The sequence below is a fragment of the Centroberyx gerrardi genome, chromosome 1, assembly GCF_048128805.1.
Source record: "Centroberyx gerrardi isolate f3 chromosome 1, fCenGer3.hap1.cur.20231027, whole genome shotgun sequence".
Classification (NCBI taxonomy): domain Eukaryota; kingdom Metazoa; phylum Chordata; class Actinopteri; order Beryciformes; family Berycidae; genus Centroberyx; species Centroberyx gerrardi.
The window spans coordinates 3,452,470-3,466,453 of record NC_135997.1 but is presented as its reverse complement, the minus strand read 5'-3'; the positions used below and the strand labels follow the sequence as shown (position 1 = coordinate 3,466,453).

Here is a 13,984-nt window from a genome sequence, read left to right as displayed (position 1 = left end):
GGACTTTTTCTGTGGTTTGTATTTTATTGAGCATGTTAAGCAAAATAACTATTGTTATGGAAAAATATATGGTTAATATATAGCTGACATTTTGTACATTGAAGTGATTGGTGTTGAGGCGCTTGAGGGAATAATAAAGTTTGAAAGATTTGTGGAGTCTAGATCACCGTGTTATGGATTGGCTCACTGGATGCATATTAATTTCTGTCCTGCACAAGGGAAGTTTTCCCACCAGATGTCTATTTTCTTGTAAAACGAAACTTCTGATAATTAGGAGGATATCTTATTAAGATTTGCCTTAAGAAGGGTTATTCAAACTGGAAAGCATGGTTTGAATCACTTTTTTCTCCTTCCAGAAGTAGGGATTATCCATTATCACAGCTGCATAGCACATACCAAATGGAGACACATCTTTTTAAAAGACTTTATTCAGGCCAATCACATTAAGATACATTGAAAGTCAGTAGAAGAGGGCAAACTGCCTCCTAAAATGCAAATTAAAAGTGTTCTGTTGCTTAAAACCGGTCCCTGATTAAAAAAAGTACAGATCACTCAGATGTTTGAACTCAAAAGGTCAGTACCGAAACCATCACCTGCTCCCTGATCATGTACACACATCACACAACATACCAAATCTCCAATCCGTTTCACACGCACTCTGCTGGGAATTACAAAATGGATGTTTCTTCAGATCAGTGCATACAGGCTCTACACAAATCTATTGCTAAATACTGTACGATTCCAAAGCAACAGAAGCGTGCGCAGCAGTGTTTTGTCCTCCCAAACTTGGATTATTGCTCTAACACAGGTTGCACTTATTTTGACTTGGCAAAGCCCACTCTGTTGTTCTCACGGTCAAAGGCGGTGTAATACTGGCCGATGAATACATCTCCCAGAATCCACAGGGGCCCAGCGGGGGCCGGGATGTCCAGACCCATGAAGCCACTCAGACAGATAGTCTTACCAGCCTGGCTTTCCTGGGTGATCAGAAGAAGAAAGACAGTTTAGCTCATGACATAATCAGATTACCTTACACATAAATCTGAAAATTTGACAATGGAAAGCGTAACATGGGGTTGAGACAACAGACAGCTAGATGGTTCTCTTAGTAATTACTCTTCAGACAACAAATCAGCCTACTCCCACCATGACTGCCGCTGGCTCTGCCAAATGAAACAAAGCTACACTTGTGTGGTTTCATGATGCAACGGTCACAGGGTTGTTTTGTTAATGTGGGAGCCGACTCTCTGTCGCCCCCTGCTGGCTGTTCAGCACCTCTCCTGCAGACAGACTCACCTTGAGGACGTACTGCTCTCCTGTCAGGGTGTAGGCCTTCCCGCCCAGGGTGAAGGTGATGACAGGGAGGGTTGGGATCTTGTCACAGTTCACCATGTACTACAAAACAACAGACATTCACTTCTTAATACACATTTCATTCACTAATTTCCTGCTTTTTAACCACAGACGGACTATGTCAGTCTAAAAAAAGGTTTAATGCAATACTGTGTTCACACTGTGGCAGCATGTGGCCGACGGCAAACTAGATGTTCATTGTTTTCAATGGGAGAATGACAGTAAACTAGTAATAAGAGCTGCATACAACGCCTGCAGGCAGAACTTGGTTTCCAAAATGTTGCCATTCAATTTGTCAGACAAATCGAATGTTGAAAACTCATCCAAAATGAATTTTGCCACATACTGTATGTTCAAGCACCTGCTTTTCATGTCTCATCTTCCTATGAAAAAAGGGTAGCGAATAAGAAAGAGCTTTCTTCTTCTTCTTACTGTCCACGTTGGTGTCCGGACTTCACAGTGTGAACACAGCAGAACTCATTAAAGCAGCGTTTATTTTTGTTTATCATGGTGTTGAGGAGAGTAGCCGCACACCCATAGCTCTAATGCAAAGATTATTTATTATAGTAGATGTAAAAAAAAAAAAAAAAAACGTTTCAACAGACAACTGTCTCCGTCAGGGTCGATCCAACATCAAAGTACTGTTTGCCTCTCCATAGATGTGGTCAGGTGGGTCAGGTTGATCTTACCTCTCCCTGGATGAGTGGAGTGGCTCCGATGGCCTTCTGCAGGGCCTTGACCTCAAGAGACGGACCGGTGATCAGAGACGTGCCGGTGTCCACGATGGCCTCACAGCCGCCCTTACACAGGCTCAGCTGGCTACCCACTCCCATCCTGTTTTACACACACACACACACACACACACACACACACACACACACACACACACACACACACACACACACACACACACACACACACACACACACACACACACACACACACACACCAGTATACAATCAAAGTACAATAACAGCATCACTGTGTCTTTGTTATTTGGGGTTTTGCTAGGAAAGTATGCAATACAGCAAAAGTTTTACCCCCTCTTTAGATGTTCAAAAAAGTTTTCACTCTGGTGTTTCTGTTTTGAGAAACTGGCAGTAGCCTCCTATTAGCGTTTGTTTGCAATGAGAGTACAATTCAATGGGGATTGAAGCCTTTTCTCTCAAAACTGCAAGTTCTTTCAAACAACTCAATTTCTTACTTTGCAACTCCTTGCAGCTACTGAATGTTTAATGGAAATGACTTGCACTAGCATTGCTAACAAGAAGTGGGCACTGCTCCCATTTCCTCAAGGACTCTTTGTAATTGCTCAATAGAAATGGATTTTAAGAATCCTGCACCGTCAAAAGAAGGTCTTTGTATTTTTATCTATATGCTCTTTTCTGACAGAGTGAAGCATTTGTATATATTGCACATATAGTATAGATAGCATCAGTCGCATCTAGATATAAAATGTTCAGGTAAGCAGTCAGTATCCCATTCATTCAGTGAAACGGCTCCAGACGTGGTTCTCTGGTTTCTAGTCTACAGGTAAAGCCAGTGTGTGACTCGTCTTCAAGGCATAATGGTAAACACAATGCATTATGATCTGAGTCTTGAATAAGAGTGTTAAACTGTGTGTTTGCAGTGTTAGAATGAACACACACCCGTCCATGTGGATCTGCCAGTAGGCCTGCCGGCTGATGTTGATGTAGTTGAAGTCTCCGCTGTAGTACTTGGGGTCGGTTCCTCCCAGCAGCAGCTCGCCACCTGGCTCAGTGTCCGGGTTCCTAACAGAAAAAAAAAACAGACACTAGATTGTCAGCAGCAGCCAGAAACCTGCAGATGGCTTTTCACACCGACTTGACTTTTGAAGATCAGGTTGAGAAGGTAGTACAGTCTTTCTTTCAGTTGAGGAAAATCAATGGCTTTAGTAGTAGTTTTAGAAGACACTTTCAAAGCTCAGCAGGGTTTGGTCCCTAGCTATATTGCCGACCTTTAAACCCTACGAGAGTGTGACCTGAGATCCTCGAGCACAAGACCTCTGACTGTTCCTTGGTCTAGACTCAAGACCAAAACCTGACGGGGCAGCCTGGGTTGTGGAGCGACCTGTCCGAGGAACTCAGGTTACCCCAGGTTTTATTATTTGTATCTTTAATCATCTCAGAAAATGCCCTAAAATTAATAAAAACAAAACATTAGCAGTGAATTGAGATAATATGCCAAGTAAAACAACTGTTGTCCTATATTTTCAACTTTCACCAGGTGCATGACCAAGTTTGTGAGAATGATGCAGCTGCACATTATTCTTATCTCCTCCTGAGTTATCAGTGGTCTTGACAACATCAGCATTACCCAGTCATGACTGTTTTTGTGCTCCGTACAGAAGGTAACAACTTCTTCTTCTGTGGCAGTTACAACATTTGTGTGTCAAAATTAGACGTTTTTGTGCTGGTGCAGTGTTTTCTGTCAGAGCTTTTAGTGTCACATGTGCAGAGTAATGCAGCTTTTAAATTGGATGTGTGAAATGTATACCTGCTGCAGGAAAAGAGGCACATGATAAAACATTGTCATCAATAAATGGCCACAGACAACACACTATAAACAGTTAATCAATGCAAAGGAAGACACACAGTAGCAAAATCTGCTGGCTCTGGAGGTTTAGAGTCAATAATAGTTTGCTAAGGTTTTGCTTGTCTTCACCTGTTGAGGTAGAAAGAGAAGAGGTTCTGCTCCACCTTCTTCTGGCTCATGATGTTGTCGAAGACCGGCGCCACCCCGTCCACAGAGATGCGTGGGTAAGCCATGCCAAGGATCCCATCAAACTTGGCTGCAATGAAGGCGACGCCAGGCTGCTTGGTGGCCTCCCCAAATACCTGCTTTTCTACTGACAGGTCTCCGATCTGGGAGAGCAGGGAACAAAACAAGCCAGAGAGTTTCCATGAAAACTACACTGAGACTTTACATTGTTAAAGAAATGCCCTTTAAAGCTTGTTTGTGAGATTAGCTTACTGTGCAAGTGTCCTGACTGAGGTAGCCAGACAAACTACCAGATCCATACTGGATGGCAAAGGCAGTGCCGTTCTTCACGTATGTGCTAGACTTGGCAGAGTTATACTTGTGGTGAAGCACTGCAAAAAGAGAAAAAAAGAAAGAATGTAAAGAAGCTATATTTTAGTTTGCTTAACATTTTATTAAGCTTAAAGCGACTGGAGAAATTTTATTTTTCACTGTATATATTTGTGATAGCTGGGACTTACAGCAGGCGATGTCTGTGAGGGAGCAGTGAACAGAGGGAACCCACAGGTTGGAGGAGCCGGTGTCAAACACCACAGTGAAGGGCTGAGGGGGGGTGCCCAGACCAATCTCACCATAATACTGCGCCTAAACACAGAAAGACAAAAATACATATAAACTACCATCAATAATATAACAATCATCTCTAATGCTTTTAGAGATTGAGCTGGTCCTTGTTTCCTGGACTCACTGCAGCTAATCTTCGTAAACTTGCCAGTGAAGCATTCCTACAGAAACGGTACTTAATTCTAGTGCTAATCTCATGTATCCAGGAAACCAGGTCCAGATAATCCCTTGAGGCAGTAAGATAGTCATCTTTACCAATAGTCGCCCACCTCAGCAGGGCAAGAGAGCAGGCCTTTACCTAATGATTAGGCCTGATTCGACAACAACAGTATTAATAGGAACACTTTGTACAGGGCAAGTAAACAACAGACAGGCTGATAATTTCAGTCAGTCATGTGAGGTCTGTTCCTCTCAGTGCTGATAAGAGTTTCTGCAGCTGCTGGTCTCAGCAGAACTTAAGAGGAAGCAGGTCAAACAGTTTCTCTGAGTCACATTTATAAATCAGCAATATTAGGTCTCCCAGTTACTCTGCAAAAACAAGAGGGCTGCACGATTACTTAACAGATTCAGGAGCTGAGGCAATTTCCTTTGTCATGTTACTGAAGGGAAGTCGTGTCAAACTACTCATTGTGAAATACTGAAGGCATTTTTGCCAATTCATCCAGACCTCCTGAGTCAATTATTTGTGATTCTGTGATGTCTGTTTTTTTCATCGTTACAGATACTGTTCAGCAGCTGCAAATCTTTGCAATCTTCTGGCCTATGTGGACTTAATGTGAGCAATCTTGATCTTGTTATTGATAGAGAGAGCTTGGAGTCACTACCTGCAGTTAAGCCCAGATGATGATGACTTACATTGAGATAGAGACGTTTGTGTGAAGTCATTAGCCCTACAAGTCAAGTTCTTTAAATGGCTGATACCGCTATTCAAAATCTATTTCACAGTCATGTATTACCACTCTAACACTTAAAGTACTGTAGGCCTTTGAAAAAAACCCACACATTTTAAAAAACACCAAAGGAACTGTGGGGACCCTGATATATCTTATAATATCGATACTGTGATATGAGACTGATGGGATTTTGGTTATCGCAATATTGTGAAATAACTTAAATGTCACTTCTTCCTGGTCTTAAATGCTGCGTTACAGTAAAGAGATACAATTTTGAACAATGATTGGCTTTACCTGCTCGTCATATCCACATTACTGATTACTAATGACCATTACAAATTTTCTAAATTTGTGTGTGTGTTCGTGTAAATATCAACCTAAAATATTGTGATATTTGATTTTGTCAATATCGCCCAGCCCTATAGGTTCAGGTCTTATTTGCTTGCTTTATCTGAAAGCCTGAGCTGCTCATGAGCCTCAACATGCAAATATTTTGACACCCTTCTCCACACTTACAATCTTTAAAGGCTGATTGATATCAATACCTAAGATAAGAGGTGGCTGCCTGAAATGTCAACAGAGAACAACCAAACATGGTCTGAAGCTCGTGTCAGCTGATGAGGATCAAGAAGCTTACAGATCAGGCGCCAACGCTCTGACTCAGCTGTCATACGGTAAATGTTCCTCTTCTGTCACAATGATGGAACCCAAGCAGTTTCATTACCTGAAGCTGATATTTGGCTTAACCAGGATGAATCAGCCATTCTAAAAAGCTGCGTGTGCAGGGGGTTTGTTGGGCTTGACTGGCAAGTCTAATTTTCCATTCAGCTGGGAGGATTAGGAGGAAAAGGCCAAAGCAGTCGGCACACAAGAGAACCTTTGTTGCGGCTCTCCTGCAGCTTGGCTTTTAGCTTCTGAACGGTGCATTAGGGAAAGGGAAGACTTAGGGGTCCACAGGTCATTGGTCTGGCGAGTGGGGCTGCGCGGCGATGCTTACGTCAAGGTAGTTCTTCAGCGTTTCTGGAGTGGGTCCATTACTGGAGGGAAAGCCAAAGTTGTACTTAAGGGAGTGCTTGTCGGCCAGAAGCTCCTCTGCTTTTCTCCCCGAGTCTGTCAGCTCACGTCTGATGGAACGGAATTTCTTTAGAGGAATTCTGGTGGGGAAGAAATGAAAAAGGGGATTAATTTCCTTTGGATTTAGGTCAGTTCCTTGATAAAATATAACAGCAACTAGTGGCCATGTAGATGAAATTGTGCCCAATTGCTGCATCCTTATCTGTACAGTTTCACTATACTTCAGACTGCATGACCAAATGGGGACTATGCCTAAGGCAGAAGAAGGTGCAGCCAAAGCATCATCCATTTTCCAAAACAAACCCAACTTAAAGCAATATTTCACTCTGGTATTGTTTTTTTTTTTAACATACTTGATATACGAGTTCATGAAGATTCAGCTGATGGCTGTAGTTGCCCTGGAAATTTGCAGTCACAAATGCTCAGGATCCCCCCCCACCCCCACCCCCGGCCCATAAATAAGTAACTGCAAACAGACTTCTTACAGTTACATTTTAGGCATTTAGCTGACACTCTTATCTTGAGTGACTCACAACAACTGTGCAGGTTCAGTGTCCTGCACAAGGACACATGACTGTTAGACACAAACTGTCTGTTCCAGGAATCAAACCTGTGAATTTTTGGTTATAGGATGATCTCTCTAACCACTAGACGACCCTACAGCCCCACTGCCAGGCTTTAACTCTTGAAAAGAAGGATGCAGAATACAGTATAAAAAATATATATGGGTCACCATAATCTGAACATATATTTATAGCATGATCCATTTTCTGTGCATAGGAGCTAAAGTAACTTAATCTGGTGCCTGGGGTTTATTTTACTGAGCCTGATGTTTTTGTGAGGATTTTACTATGGCAGCCTGCACCTGTGCCAGGTACTGAGTGCAGTTGGCTCGTGGGTGTTGAGTCCTGAGTGCTGCTGGGGAGCGGCAGTTGACTTGGCAGTCTTGGCGAAAGGTGTGGGTGGACATGCCTCTCCCTTGTTTTTTTACTTTGCCCCTCTTAATTCAAGTTTGTTTATTTCTATAGCCCTTTATCACATGCATGACTCAAAGGGCTTTACAGAGAATGAGCCTAACTAGATCTAACTGATCAACAATCAACCAGTGGATAGAGTGTAGAATAGAGTGGTATAGGACAAACATAAGAGAAGCAGTACAAAGCATAAGACATACAAAAGCAGATTTTAGCAAGACATAAGTGCCTACATATTCTACATAGCCTAACCTACCCGGCACCACCAGCCTCAGAGCCTCGCAGCATACAAGGAAAAGCTTCCAAGAAAACCTTAGAGAAAATAAATGTTCTCTACTGGTCTTGCCCATTCATGCTTGGGAGTCTCATCTCAGTGATCACAGTGGCTGCTCGTGCATGAGAAACCCCCAAGGAATTAAATTAGCCAAGTTAGCCATCCTCGGCAGTGTGCATGACACTGATTGTTGTTATTGGTCCCATCGTTGATAACCCTCAGTAGTGCGGCAGTCTCTGGGGCATATGATGAATACTCATGTTTCAACCAAAATACCATTGACATGAATGGGTTTGCTGGGGTCACAGTCAGCCCCTGTTAACTGCACGGCTGGCATCACAGTAACTTACACCGATATATATCATAATATACCCATACCTCACCTTTACATTCAGAGATAGCTCACCCTTCTTAGCTCACAGTTTAGCTGTCAACAGCTCAGCACAGCAGGCCTGGCTGGGACAGACTGTACTCAATGTAACTGACTTCCAAAGCGCAGGACAAATGCAGGGAGTGTAACAGACGGTGCAAACTAGCTAACTATATTAGCTTAAGGTTAACTTATTTTTCACCAATGGGTCATGGGGTGGGTTTTAAAGTAGCTACCGTTAACCTAAGCTATGTGAGTAAACATGAGACGAACCTGGCTGTTAGTTGACAGTCAATTCTACCTTACATGCATATTTTAGGTTCCATTGACAGACGTTAACGTTACAGTGCAACTAGTGAACGTTTGCTAGCGTAAACGTTAGGTAAAACTCTGAATATTTTTTCTTACCGAACAAGTGCGTCGTTCGTCAAGGCTAGTGCCGCAAAAACAAACAGATATAAAATCCTCATTTTACAGTCGCAGATTACTCGGATAATTATAAAACCATAAACAACCAACACAACACAATGACTGGGCAGTTTGACTTGATCTCGACAACAACCGAGTTTATATCAGCTGACCCGCCGGCACGTGACTCTGGATCTGTTCCAAGGAGGTTCTAGAAAAACGCAACTTCCGCTCAGGAGAGGAACGAAACTGCGCAGCCTGACAAAAAAAACAACAACTTCGCAGCCTGACATTTGTTTTTCTTTTTTAAATTAGGCAATCATACATCTTCCAAATACAGCATCTAATACAAAGAAACGAACAGATTCCAATAATATTTATATGAAAGGTATAAGTACATGTGATGGTCTACTCATCATGTAAAGAAAAACAAAATAAAATAGATATACGAGAAAAACATAAATATGAAATTATAAAATGGCTTATTGATTCAGGGTCAGCCTTACAAAAAGTACATTTATGGTCAACATCAGCAAATTTAGAAACATATAAATTAGAGGGATAAATATTGTGTAATATCTTGAAATAGACTTCCCTTGCTTTATTGGAGATAGAGATTGTTATAAAAACATGACATGCTTAATAACATCTTCCTTCTTGTCCTCTAGCACCATTCCAAATATAATATCTCTATGACATAAGAGGAGGTAACAGCAGGGAGAGTGACACCTATGAACAAAACACTCATCTTTACACATTCTGTCCCTGTAATAACTTAAAAATCACACTATTCCTCATTTTGCTGGGGACCCCTGAACCTCTCAATGACCCCTGGGACATCCTGTATGCTGCTTGGGCATAACTGTGACAGAGTAGTGAAGCAGGGATCTCAAACCATGTGCCATGGAGGGCAGAGAAATCAGCAGATTTTCATTCCAACCAAACACTTTACATCAGCTGATTTCACTGCTCAGTTCCTCCTCTCTGGTTGAAACTGTGGTAATCAGCATAGTCATAGATCAAGTGAGAATCATGAGAAGCATGAGCAGTCAGTTTTAAGATAAGAAAAAAGTAGGTTCTTAAACAAGCTAAATGTTGTTATGGATCATAAGGAGTCTGCTAACTTATTCCAATCAGAAGGAGCCTTAAAAACAAAAGCTCTTTTCACAATGTCTTTAGAGACAGTAGGAACTGAAAAGAAAAACTGACCTGAATGTCTAAGTGAATATGGTCTGTAGTCCCAAAAGCTGCTCTAAGTAGTGAGGATAATTAAAGTGTATAAAAATAAACTGCAAGCAGTGAAAATGTCTTCTTATATTTAAAGATATCCAATTAAGTGCATCAAACATTATACAATGGTGAGTATGAAATGGACAACTTAGAATAAATCTGCAAAGTCTTGTAGACAACATTAAGAGATTGTAAATGTGTTTTTAATGTACTTTGATAAATAATATCAGTTTAATACAATACCTGTATATTCTTATTTATATAAACTACTTTGTAGATCGCTTTTTAGACAGTATATGCGTTGGTAATTGTTCTGTAAAAGCCATAACACTATTGAATGCTTTCTTTACTGTGATTACAGTTGTGATGAGGTGGGCTATATTACTGTTTAAATGCCTACAGGGACTTTACTGTGTTTCTTGGTAACAGTTACCTCACTGAGGTCGCTGAGGTTGGAAGAGGTAAGTCTATACAGATTTAAACACAATTCATTTTTCCTCTACTTTAAAATGTAATTGCATCTCACCAATTGCGATAGGCTAATAATGATAGTATTAATAATGAGAAGAAGAAGAATACAGGAGAATGCAAATTAAACTATTCCCCTATGGGCAATATAAAGAGTTCAAATTATATTTTAAAAGCAGTCTATCTCAAGAGGAACGGGGATTCTCTCCTGTGATGTCTGAGAAAATGAGGTCAGTCCGCTGACAGTGAAGAAGAGACTGACTTTGAGTGTTTGATTAATCTTCACATGTCCTCTCACCATGTCCACAAAGCCAATCACTCACTCATTCACAGCCAGAGAAGAGCCTGGACATTTGTCTCTTGATGACATCAGCATGAAAGTCTTGGCTCACTGAAATAACACAACTGAATGGGTGATTTCTGTTTTAGAGTGGATCTTCCTTGTAAGAGCCATTCTAGGGGAAAAGATATTTTGATATATTTGTAATTTGTATATTTTAAATAATGTTGATAGCTGATAATATTAATTGAAATATTAGTGATATTGAATAGTTAATTTGTACTATAGTCATATTTGTTGATTATTATAGAACATTAGATTTCCTATAGTTTCTTATGTAGGCCTATAGCCTAATAGATTCTAAGTAGTTGAAATGCTCCTTTACATTGACGTCACCGTCATTAGACTCAATTGGAGTGAGAAAGTCCACGGAGCAACACAGTTTTTTGACCGAGAGAAAATGATTGTCAATTGACGAACCTTGTTAGTCTGTAACGGTTTTGTTTCTCCACTAAACGTTCTAAATGGAGTTATGGTCTCTCGAGATTTATTCGCGTCAGACTCATTGCTTTTGGACTTTACCCAGTAGTTGCACATTTTCAAACACCGAAGGAGTGCTGCTACATTCCTTTTAATTTATGTTTATGAATTACAGTAAATTTGTATGTCGCTCTCCAACAGGAAGAGTACCCAGAAACACTTTTGTACTCCTTTAAGAGCAAATCTTCCAGTGTTAATACGTGTTGACTGGACTTATATAAACACTGGCATGTGTTGATTTTTACACTCTCACAGTTAAATTAACACTGACACTGATTTTGCCGTGTTTGTATTGGCTAATAGTGAGACCATGCTTCCTTCACACAGATAATCTCCATCTAATTTCAAATTTATCCTATAGTGGAATTTATCCTAAGTGAAATTCTGAGTTGAGATGAAACATAAAAACTACAGGAACTAAATGTTGCTGGTGTTGTATGAAGTTATTTTCTGCCTGAATCCTATTCTTGTACTTGTTTTTAAGATTATACAATAAATTCAATTCAATTCAATTCAGCAGGCACATGCTGTGGGTGTGACACCAGTAAAAATGTTGCTTATGGATATTTTTTGCTGCCTTGTAATGACAAGGACTGAACAGCGAGTGGCGGCCTTATATCATGTATCAGGGATCAGCAGTAAAGGAGCTGTGTGTGTGTGTGTGTGTGTGTGTGTGTGTGTGTGTGTGTGTGTGTGTAGGATGCACAGTCAGATTACATGCATATACTGTATATATATAAGCAACCCGTGCAACACCTAGGAAAAAGGGGAGAAAAAGGGAGGGAAAGAAAGGGGACAAAAAAGGGGGATCTTTTGTGTTTAATTATTTTTTCACCTATACCTACGTTTACTATTCCACATAAAAAATCATTAAAAATAGATTACATGGACAAGTGTACAAGCAGTGTTTCAGGTTCATCAGGTTACTCTAAGCTTTTTAAACTGTGAGGTGAAAAATAAAAGATCACAATTACAGCTGGGCCTCTTTTTAACACATTTACAAAGTATACTGACACTGGACATCCCATGGATAATGGGATATTTAACAACATGGATCACCCTGTATCTACATGATTATGTCAAACTCTACTTTAAAGTCTGATAGCATTACCGGTCGAAGAAGGTTTATAAATCCATCACTGGGATGCTTCCATCTTACGTGTCCAGAAACCTCGGACATCATGGTTTACGCTCACAGGATGTTCCTCGTGTTTGAACTGAGCCGGGTGGAAAAACCTTTAAATACATGGAACGCCCTACAGAATGATTTAAAACTGACTGATATGATTTCCTTTGGTGAATTCTCTTCTATCATGAAGAAAGTAACTATATTGGACAAAGTTTCTGCACTGTTTACATTTGTCGTGATTGTATTTATTTGTGCTATGTGACTAAGCTCACCTAAGTGTTTTGTCTTTTTATGTTGTTCATGTAAGCAACTTTGTCCTCCATGCTGCCCTCTTGACCGGGTCTCTCTTGCAAAAGACATTTTTAATCTCAATGAGATTTACCTGGTTAAATAAAGATTAAATAAAAATGGCACCCATCTCCAAAACTACTTTGAGCTCTTGTGTAAGATAATAATAATAAAAAACAAACAAGGAATTGTGACATCACATCCTGTTGAATGTTACCATAATCTGATCAATCCACAGACTAAAACTTGTATTTTAAAGCCATTCAGCAACATTGTTCTCATCAAACGTATTTATCTTTTAATATTTTCATGTAGCATTTATCTGCCAGTCTCTGCATCGTATCTTATATAAAACATCTGATTGGCATGCAGCAGCCTCTGACAGCGAATGGAGGGAGACGCTCTGAGTCACGCAATGCTTGTTTGAGCTTTGAGCTTTTACACAGATAATGAGCTTCATTTCACAAGACAATATGATAACGGTTATGAATATGGAAATATAACTATATCACTGAACTGTGAGCTATAACTGTATCACTTAAAGTTTCCACATGACCTTCCACATTAGGCTTCACATGAGCAAATCTATGATCGTTCATTCCTTGGTGAGGGAAACTGGTCCACGTTTAGAAATCTAGACTACTAGGCTCAGGTCCTTCGATGTGTTCTTTTCTGTGGTGTGCTGAGGAGGAGACATCAAGGCAGGGGAAGCCAACAAACTGAACAAGCTGGTGAAGAGGCCTGACTCTGTGGTGGGACTCAAACTGGACAGTCTGGAGGCAGTGGCAGAAAGGAGGATGAAGGGAAAGATCAACGGCATCCTGGAGAACCCGTCTCACCTTCTCTACGACGAGCTGAGGCTGATGAGGAGCAGCTGTGACCATCTCCCACCAGCCACAGCCACACAGCCCCCCACAGCCCACACTGCTGCTGTGACACCTGAATTTCCCCTAGGGGATCAATAAAGTGCAATCTTAATCTTAATAAACAGAAACTGATTTCTTCATTTTTAGCTGCGGCCAACAGCTAGTATAAGTCACTCTGTCATTCGGTCGGTCTGAAGTGTCAAAAATGAAAAAATAAAACACTACACATATAGAACCGCAGGATACAGATATACAACTATAACTATACCTACGTTTTTCAGGCAGCTGCTCTAGTACTCTCTCTCTTGGTAGAGCAGCAGACTTTCATGAAGGGATCCCAGCTTCTAATCCCAGGTTTGGCAAAAGATTTAAACAGTCTTGAACCCAGCAAGCACAGAACGCTTACATTATGTATGTCTGACATGGTCAATTTAAAAGAGCATTTTTCCACCAAGATACTAAGAGAAAAGTTACACCCCACGCCAAAATTCA

At 40.7% G+C, this 13,984-nt stretch overlaps 1 protein-coding gene across 1 annotated transcript; it reads right to left on the bottom strand.

Annotated features, from left to right (window-relative positions):
• Positions 1-410: 410 nt before the first annotated feature.
• ctsd (cathepsin D) lies at positions 411-8,854 on the bottom strand. The gene is made up of 9 exons (XM_071921164.2): positions 8,692-8,854; positions 6,589-6,745; positions 4,596-4,719; positions 4,348-4,466; positions 4,039-4,238; positions 3,003-3,125; positions 2,043-2,187; positions 1,297-1,395; positions 411-977 (listed from the first exon to the last, which is right to left on the bottom strand). The coding sequence occupies exons 1-9, from the start codon at positions 8,751-8,753 to the stop codon at positions 816-818; spliced, it is 1,191 nt and encodes a 396-aa protein (XP_071777265.1). The 5' UTR covers positions 8,754-8,854; the 3' UTR covers positions 411-815.
• Positions 8,855-13,984: the final 5,130 nt, after the last annotated feature.

Bases quoted from the DNA above. Each gene is read 5' to 3' on its own strand.
- ctsd (XM_071921164.2), bottom strand. From the start codon at position 8,753: ATGAGGATTTTATATCTGTTTGTTTTTGCGGCACTAGCCTTGACGAAC. The intron at 4,720-6,588 runs GTAAGCATCGCC...TTCTGTGTTTAG, and splicing joins CGCTGAAGAACTACCTTGAC to GCGCAGTATTATGGTGAGAT. The intron at 1,396-2,042 runs GTAAGATCAACC...GTTGTTTTGTAG, and splicing joins CTCCACTCATCCAGGGAGAG to TACATGGTGAACTGTGACAA.